The sequence below is a fragment of the Pristiophorus japonicus genome, chromosome Y (genome assembly GCF_044704955.1).
Source record: "Pristiophorus japonicus isolate sPriJap1 chromosome Y, sPriJap1.hap1, whole genome shotgun sequence".
NCBI classification, from domain to species: domain Eukaryota; kingdom Metazoa; phylum Chordata; class Chondrichthyes; family Pristiophoridae; genus Pristiophorus; species Pristiophorus japonicus.
This window is the reverse complement of record NC_092011.1, coordinates 38,498,150-38,507,634: the sequence shown is the minus strand read 5'-3', so window position 1 is coordinate 38,507,634 and position 9,485 is coordinate 38,498,150. Positions and strand designations below refer to the sequence as shown.

Sequence of the window (9,485 nt, the reverse complement as noted above, 5' to 3'; positions counted from 1 at the left end):
GATGGGCTAGACAGAGAGAGAGAGAGAGAGAGAGCGAGACGGGCAGACAGAGAGAGAGAGAGAGACGGGCAGACAGACAGCACACAGGTTAACGGCTGCTCAGGACACAAGCACACAGTGTGCCGGGGAGAGCCAGGGAACAGAATTCCCAACCTCTGACCTTGCTCTGGGTCTCTGCTTCTTCATTGGCCGCTTTGTGCTTGGCAATCTCGTTCAGCTTACCCAGTACGCTCTGGAGGGTGCAAAGTGCAAGAGGGACAGCATTAATCGTCATTCAGAGAGGCAGGGGTTAATCAAGGTCGGTCAGCGTGGAGCGGGGTTATGGTGAGCTTGCGCCTGACTCACGTGCGTGAATCTTTTGAGGAGGGTCGATGAGAGTAGAGTGCTCGATGTAATCTACATGGACTTTAGCAAGGGTGGGAATGTGGTAGAAGATCAGCCGTGATCTTATTGAATGGGGGAGGCAGGCTCGAGGAGCTGTGTTCAAAGTTCCTGCTAATTCCTTTCGCGTACACGATCAGTTTATGGTCGCGCATGTGCGGTATCTCCTCCGGCGGCAGGAGCTGGTGAGAGGCCTGCGCGGGGAGCTTGCCTTCGATCTTCGGGGGAAGGCTCGCCATATGGCCGACTCCTGCTCCTGGTTCCAACGTTCTTGGGTCAAAGCAGATTCCCGGGATTTACCTGTAGCCTTGCTTCAACCTGATCCAACATCGCTGGGTCCAAGGCGCTCACTTTGGTCTGAAGAACCTCCACAGCTCTCTGGGGAAAAAAGGAATTAAAACATTAACTGTGGCACAAGGAGAATTTTGGGTGCTCATCGCGTTGAGAAATGTTCGGACAGCGGAATGGATTTCTTCAAGTTTCATACACTCCCAGGGCAGGTACAGGGGGTTAGATACAGAGTAAAGCTCACTCTACACTGTCCCATCAAACACTCCCAGGGCAGGTACAGGGGGTTAGGTACAGAGTAAAGCTCCCTCTACACTGTCCCATCAAACACTCCCAGGGCATGTACAGCACAGGTTAGGTACAGAATAAAGCTCCCTCTACACTGTCCCATCAAACACTCCCAGGGCATGTACAGCACGGGTTAGGTACAGAGTAAAGCTCCCTCTACACTGTCCCATCAAACACTCCCAGGGCATGTACAGCACGGGTTAGGTACAGAGTAAAGCTCCCTCTACACTGTCCCATCAAACACTCCCAGGGCAGGTACAGGGGGTTAGATACAGAGTAAAGCTCCCTCTACACTGTCCCATCAAACACTCCCAGGGCAGGAACAGGGGGTTAGATACAGAGTAAAGCTCCCTCTGCACTGTCCCATCAAACACTCCCAGGGCAGGTACAGCACGGGGTTAGATACAGAGTAAAGCTCCCTCTACACTGTCCCATCAAACACTCCCAGGGCAGGTACAGGGGGTTAGATACAGAGTAAAGCTCCCTCTACACTGTCCCATCAAACACTCCCAGGGCAGGTACAGCACGGGTTAGATACAGAGTAAAGCTCCCTCTACACTGTCCCATCAAACACTCCCAGGGCAGGTACAGGGGGTTAGATACAGAGTAAAGCTCCCTCTACACTGTCCCATCAAACACTCCCAGGGCAGGTACAGGGGGTTAGATACAGAGTAAAGCTCCCTCTACACTGTCCCATCAAACACTCCCAGGGCAGGTACAGCACGGGGTTAGATACAGAGTAAAGCTCCCTCTACACTGTCCCATCAAACACTCCCAGGGCAGGTACAGGGGGTTAGATACAGAGTAAAGCTCCCTCTACACTGTCCCATCAAACACTCCCAGGGCGGGTACAGGGGGTTAGATACAGAGTAAAGCTCCCTCTACACTGTCCCATCAAACACTCCCAGGGCAGGTACAGGGGGTTAGATACAGAGTAAAGCTCCCTCTACACTGTCCCATCACACACTCCCAGGGCAGGTACTGCACTCCCATACACCACATTGATTTTAACACTTATACTCCTGTATAATCACAGGAACAGGAGGCCGCCAATCAGTTCCTCCAACTTGCTCTGCCATTCAAACAGATGCTGGCTGATTTTTATTTTAACTCCATTTACCGGCGTTGGTTCTGTAACTATCTATACCTTTGCCTAACAAAACTATATCAGTGTCCGGTTTACATTTCCAATTGACCCTAGAATCCAGGGAATGTTGGTCGATTACAACCAATGCAGTCACTATCTCTTCCTAGGATGCAAGGCCAGGGGACTTGTCCGCCTTTAGTCCCATTATTTTACCGAATCCTACTTCTTTAGTGATAGTGATTGTACTAAGTTCCTCGCTCTCTATAGCCCCTTGATTATCCACTATTGGGATGTTTTTAGTGTCTTCTACCGTGAAGACCGATATAAAATATTTGTTCAATGTCTCTGCCGTTTCCCTGTTCCCCATTATTAATTCCCCAGTCTCATCCTCCAGGGGACCAACATTTACTTTAGCCACTCTTTTCCTTTTTATATACCTGTAGAAACTCTTACTATCTCTTTTTATATTTCGTGCGAGTTTACTTTCATAATCTATCTTCCCTCTATCATTTTTTTTTAGTCGCTCTTGGCTGGCTTTTAAAAATTTCTCAACACTCTGGCCTCCCACTAGTCTTGGCCACATTGTATGCCCTTGTTTTCAATTTGATACTCTCCCTTATTTCCTTAGTTAGCCACGGATGGTTATCCCTTCTCTTACAGTCTTTCCTTCTCATTGGGATATATTTATGTTGCAAGTTATGAAATATCTCCTTAAATATCTCCCACTGTTCATCAACTGTCCCATTCTTTAGTCTATTTTCCCAGTCCACTTTAGCCAACTCTGCCCTCATACCTTTGTAGTCTCCTTTATTTAAGCTTAGGACCCTGGTTAAGAGAACCAACTTTCTCTACCTCGAACTGAATTTGAAGTTCAGCCATGTTGTGGTCACCCATCAGATAGTGGATGGAGGGGGAGGTCATGCTTACCATTAGACAGGAGCTCTGCAGTCCGACAGTCAGTGGGTTCTGTGTGAAGGAAAACGCAAGGTCAGTACACAAGAAACTGGCAAATGCCAGACACAAGTCTCCAGCTGAACCAGGACCCAGACCCCGCAACACAATCAGAACATGCAGCAGGGGCAGGGAACCGGATTCCAGATGTGCTCTAGCGGAATGGGCAATTGAAGATCGGGAAGACCAAAGTCATTGTTCTCGGTCCCCGCCACAAATTCCGTTCCCCAGCCCCTGTCTGAGGCTGAACCAGACTGTTCACAACCTCGGTGTTATATCTGACCCGGATGTGAGCTTCTGGCCACATATCCCGCAACATAACTCAAACCTGCCTGTTTCCACCCTCCGTAACATCGCCCGTCTCCGCCCCCTGCCTCAGCTCATCCGCTGCTGAAACCCTCATCCGTGCCTTTGTTACCTCCAGACTTGACTATTCCAACACACTCCTGGCTGGCCTCCCACATTCTACCCGACGTAAACTAGAGGTGATCCAAAACTCGGCTGTCCCCATGTCATAACTCACACCGAGTCCCGCTCACCCATCACCCCCTGTGCTCGCTGACCCCGTGTCCTAACTCGCACCGAGTCCCGCTCACCCATCACCCCCTGTGCTCACTGACCCCGTGTCCTAACTCGCACCATGTCCCGCTCACCCATCACCCCCTGTGCTCGCTAACCAACATTGGCTCCCGGTTAAACAACGTCTCGATTTCAAAATTCTCATCCTTTACAAATCTCTCCATGGCCTCCTTGCCCTCTCCCAGCCCCTGTAACCCGCTCCAGCCCCTGTAACCCGCTCCAGCCCCTGTAACCCTCCCTATCTCTAACCTCCTCCAGCCCCTACACCCCTCCCTATCTCTGTAACCGCCTCCAGCCCCACAACCCCAAAGATGTCTGCACTCCTCTAATTCTGCCCTCCTGACCATCCTTGATTATAAATCGCTCCACCATCGGTGGCCGTGCCTTCTGTTGCCTGGGCCCCAAGCTCTGGAACACCCTCCCGAAACCTCTCCGCCTCTCTCTCCTCCTTCAATACGCTCCTTAAAACCTCCCTCTTTGACCCAGCTTTTGGTCACCTGTCCCTAATTTCTACTTATGCGGCTCGGTGTCAAATTTTTATCTCAACACTCCTGTGAAGCGCCTTGGGACATTTCAGTGTGTTAAAGGCGCTATATAAATACAAGTTGTTGTTGTATATTTTGTGGCGTTTAGATGAATGTGGGGCGATCTCACTGAAACATAAAATTCTAGAGGGCTTGACAGCATAGATGCTGAGCAGAGCACTTTACATCAGCCCCCCCCCTCCACTCCCCCGTCTGTCGTAGCCCATACCTGTCGATCGGAGTCTGTACCCACAGCCGCTTCGAGCTCTGCCAGACGCTTTTCCAGTTCTGCTACCTTGGAGAGAGAAACAGATGAAATTACCCTCGACGCTGTCTGTGGGTTTCCACCCGGCTTCAGAGCAGTTTTCATCACCTCCGTCCTTCCTTCCACCTAACCAGCGGCTGGAAACCTCACGTCAAAACCGGCAACGGGATCATTTCTGCACGGTCGGCAGTGCAGTGACTGGGTCCCCCAGGGTCAGGGTCCCCCAGGGTCAGGATCCCCCAGGGTCAGGATCCCCCAGGGTCAGGGTCCCCCAGGGTCAGGGTCCCCCAGGGTCAGGGTCCCCCAGGGTCAGGGTCCCCCAGGGTCAGGGTCCCCCAGGGTCAGGATCCTGGGCAGGGGGGGGAAAGAGACTGACTGACTGGCCAGTCCCAACGCTGGCCCCGCCCAGGCTCACACAACATCAGCACCGGCCGCAGATTACCCATGGGTCTGATCACAATAACCAGACTCAACGGCAACAGGATCAGTTAATCTACCAGTTTCACCCCCTCGCCCCCCCCCCCCCCCCACCGTCATCCTAACCCCATTTGCTCCCCTCCCCCACCCCCCCCCCAGATATAGACGGACAGTTCCTTACCCCCCCCCACCACTCCCACCTCCCCTTACCTTGGCTGCCTGAGTGAAGCGAGTCTGCTCGGGCCGGTAGTACAGCTCGTACGTGACCGCGTTGCCGTCTCCGGTCTTGCCGGGGCTTTTCCCCGCCGACGAGAAGGCTTTCCCGCTCTTGGTGACATCGAGCTGGGCGAGGAGGCGCCTGGCACACAGGAGGAGGTGTGGGGGTGGGGTTGTGGGGGAGTAGGTTATGCGAGAAGGGAAGACAAAGGCGGAGGGGAGGGCAGAAGGAAAATAAATAAATGTTACGTATTGACATTCCGGAACCATCGACACAGCTTACCGATCTCCGTCCTGTGATGTAAAGTTCCTTTCAGACCGAGTGCCCTCAAGTCGAACCCAAGCAAGAATCTCACAGCACAGGAGGATCCCACTGGGCCCATCGTTGCCCGTGCTGTGCCGGCTCTGTGACAGAGCGACCCAATCAGTCCCACTCCCCCCCCTGCCCTTTCCCCCACAGCCCTGTGAATTTTCCCCCTTCCAGTATTTACCCAATTCCCGGTTTGAAAGTCACGATTGAATCTGCTCCCACCGCCCTTTCAGGCAGCGCGTTCCCGATCACAACAACTGGCTGCGTAAACACATTCTCCCCATCTCCCCCTCTGGTTCCATCGCCGATTATCGTCAATCTGTGTCCCTCTGGTTACCCCACCCTCCTGCCCCCGGGGAACAGTTTCTCCCCGATCTACTCCATCAAAACCCCTCCTGATTGTGAACCCCTCTATTAAATCTCCCCCTTAACCTTCTCTGCTCCAAGGAGAACAACCCCAGCTTCTCCAGTCTCCCCACGTCACTGAAGTCCCTCAGTTGCGACCAGATGCAGGTCTTTAAAATTATCAATGGCTTGGACAGGGTAGATGTGGGGAGAATTTCCAGTTGTGGGAGAATTTAAAAAACCTAAGGGGCCATCAATATCAGACAGTCACTAATAAACCCAATGGGGAATTCAGGAGAAATTTCTTTACCCAGAGCGGGGGTGAGAATGTGGGACTCGCTGCCACAGGGAGGGGAAGAGGTGTACAGCACAGATGCTTTCATAAGGAAACGAGGTGAGTACATGAGCAAAAAGGGGAACAGAAAGATATGCTGAAAGGCTAAGGTGAAGTCGATGGAATGGGAGAGACTGGTGTGAAGTCTAAACACGGGCACACATTGCTTGGGCCGAAAGCCTGTTTCTGTGCTGTACATCTGTGTCATTCCTTGGCACCATTCTAGTATATCTCTGCACCCTCGCCAAGGCCTCAACACCCTTCCTAAAGTGTGGTGCCCTGAACTGGGAGGCAATACTGGACAGCAGAGGTCTAACCAGTGGTTTATAACGCTTCAACACAACTTCCCTTTCTCTTATTCTTTTCAACTTTCTTGCAAGGGGGGTTGGAGTACAAGAGTAAAGAAGTCTTGCTGCAATTGTACATCATCATCGGCACTCCCTCGGAATCGAGGAAGACTTGCTTCCACTCTAAACACGAGTCCTGAGGTGGCTGAACAGTCCAATACGGGAACCACAGTCCCTATCACAGGTGGGACAGATAGACGTTGAGGGAAGGGGAGGGTGGGACTGGTTTGCCGCACGCTCCTTCCGCTGCCTGCGCTTGGTTTCTGCATGCTCTCGGCGACGAGACTCGAGGTGCTCGGCGCCCTCCCGGATGCACTTCCTCCACTTAGGGCGGACTGGTCTTTGGGCCCAGGGACTCCCAGGTGTCGGTGGGGATGTTGCACTTTATCAGGGAGGCTTTGAGGGTGGTCCCTTGTAATGTTTCCTCTGCCCACCTTTGGCTCGTTTGCCCGTGAAGGAGTTCAGAGTAGAGCGCTTGCTTTGGGAGTCTTGTGTCTGGGGCATACGGACAATGTGGCCCTGCCCAGCAGAGCTGGTCGAGTGTGGTCAGTGCTTCAATGCTGGGGATGTTGGCATGGTCGAGGACGCTAACGTTGGTGCGTCTGTCCTCCCGGGGAATTTGCAGGATCTTGCGGAGACATCGTTGGTGGTATTTCTCCAGCGACTTGAAGTGTCAGCTGTACATGGTCCATGTCTCTGAGCCATACAGGAGGGCGGGTATCACAACAGCCCTGTAGACCATGAGCTTGGTGGTGGATTTGAGAACCTGGTCTTCAAACACTTTTCCTCAGACGGCCGAAGGCTGCACTGGCGCACTGGAGGCGATGTTGGATCTCCTCATCAACATCTACTCTTGTTGATAGGAGGCTCCTGAGGTATGGGAAATGGTCCTCGTTGTCCAGGGCCGCGCCGTGGATCTTGATGACCAAGGGGGCAGTGCTGTGCGGCGAGGACAGGTTGGTGGAGGACCTTTGTCTTACGGATGTTTAGCGTGAGGCCCATGCTCTCGTACGCCTCAGTGAATACATCGACTATATCCTGGAGTGCAGTCTCTGTGTGTACAGACGCAGGCGTCGTCCGCGTACTGTAGCTCGAGGACAGAGGTTGGGGTGGAGACGGTATAGGTTAAATAGGGGACGAAATCCACTGTGACTCTGGGAGGAGCTCATCAGGCACAGGGAGAAGACGGCTGAGGAGGAATCGAGCGACAACTTTCCCAGTGGCTGCTAGCAGGGAGATGAGAGAGAGAGACAGGGACAGGGACAGGGACAGGGAGGCCGTCTGTTCAGCTGTCACACCCTGCAATTGTACAGGGCCTTGGTGAGACCACACATGGGATTCTGCGCACAGTTTTGGTCTCCACACCCAAGGAAGGATATACTTGACTTGGAGACGGTGCAGCGAAGGTTCACCAGACTGATTCCTGGGATGAGAGGGTTGCCCTATGATGAGCGATAGTGTAGAATGGGCCCATACTCTCTGGAGTTTAGAAGAATGAGAGGCGATCTCATTGAAACATACAAGGTTCTGAGGGGGATTGACAGGGTAGATGCCGAAAGGTTGTTTGCCCGTCTGGAGAGCCTCGAACTAGGGGGCTTAATTCCCTCGATATCCAAAACTCTATCGATCTCAGCCTTGAATATACTCAAGGACTGAGCCTCCACAGCCCTCTGGGGCAGAGAATTCCAAAGATTCACCCCCCTCTGAGTGAAGAAATTCCTCCTCATCTCAGTCCTAAATGGCCGACCCCTTATCCTGAGACTGTGACCCCTGGTTGTAGACTCCCCAGCCCGGGGGGAAACACCCTTCCTGCATCTCCCCTGTCGATCCCTGTAAGAATTTTGTACATTTCAATGAGATCACGTCTCATTCTTCTAAACTCCAGAGAATATCGGCCCAGTCTGCTCAATCTCTCCTCATAGGACAATCCCCCCCATCCCAGCAATCAGTCTGGTGAACCTTCGCTGCACTCCCTCAATGGCAAGTATATCCTTCCTTAGGTAAGGAGACCGACACTGTACACAGTACTCCAGGTGTGGTCTCACCAAGGCCCTGTATAACTGCAGTAAGACGTCTTCACTCTTATACTCAAACCCTCCTGTAATAAAGGCCAACATACCATTTGCTCTAATCACTTGCTGTACCTGCAGGTTAACTTTCAGTGATTGGTGTACAAGGACAGCCAGGTCCCTCTGTACACCGACATTTCACAATCTCTCACCGTTTAAATCACTGAGCACTGCCCTCAGAGGAAATACTCCAGGATGAAATAGCTAAGCAGTAGCGAGTGGTCACCACACGCACCCCCCCTCACCCCAAGCGGTATTGAGTGGTCACACTCCCCCGCCCCCCCCACCGTATCGAGTGGTCACTCCCTCCCCCGCCCCCCACACGGTATCGAATGGTCACTCCCTCCTACACCCCACACGATATCGAGTGGTCACACTCCCCTTCCCGCCACCCCCCCCCCACACGGTATCGAGTGGTCACTCCCTCCCCCCCCCCCAACACTGTATCGAATGGTCACTCCCTCCTCCCCCCCACACGGTATCGAATGGTCACTCCCCCTCCCCCACACAGTATCGAATGGTCACTCCCCCCTACCCCACACAGTATCGAATGGTCACTCCCCCCTCCCCCACACAGTATCGAATGGTCACTCCCTCCTCCCCCCCACACAGTATCGAGTGGTCACTCCCCCCTCCCCACACAGTATCGAATGGTCACTCCCCCCTCCCCCCCACACAGTATCGAGTGGTCACTCCCCCCTCCCCCACACAGTATCGAATGGTCACTCCCCCCTCCCCACACAGTATCGAATGGTCCACTCCCCCCTCCCCCACACAGTATCGAATGGTCACTCCCCCTCCCCCACAGTATCGAATGGTCACTCCCTCCTCCCCCCCACACAGTATCGAGTGGTCACTCCCCCCTCCCCCACACGGTATCGAGTGGTCACTCTCCTCCCTCCCCCCCCACATGGTATTGAATGGTCACTCCCCCCACGGTATCAAGTGGTCACTCCCCCCTCCCCCACACGGTATAGAGTGGTCACTCCCCCCTGCCCCCCCCCCCACACGGTATCGAGTGGTCACTCCCCCCTGCCCCACACGGTATCGAGTGGTCACTCCCCCCCACGGTATCGAGTGGTCA

General features: G+C 53.4%; 1 protein-coding gene across 1 annotated transcript in view; it reads right to left on the bottom strand.

Annotated features, from left to right (window-relative positions):
* The window catches only part of LOC139241111 (dynactin subunit 2-A-like), a 93,131-nt gene that overhangs the window by 3,974 nt on the left and 79,672 nt on the right, over positions 1-9,485 (bottom strand). Inside the window, exons 7-11 of the mRNA XM_070869803.1 lie at positions 4,991-5,138; positions 4,328-4,393; positions 2,972-3,010; positions 682-759; positions 161-232 (exon numbers count right to left, since the gene is read on the bottom strand). Of these exons, the coding sequence (XP_070725904.1) occupies positions 161-232; positions 682-759; positions 2,972-3,010; positions 4,328-4,393; positions 4,991-5,138 (403 nt within the window). The remainder of the gene's footprint in view (positions 1-160; positions 233-681; positions 760-2,971; positions 3,011-4,327; positions 4,394-4,990; positions 5,139-9,485) is intronic.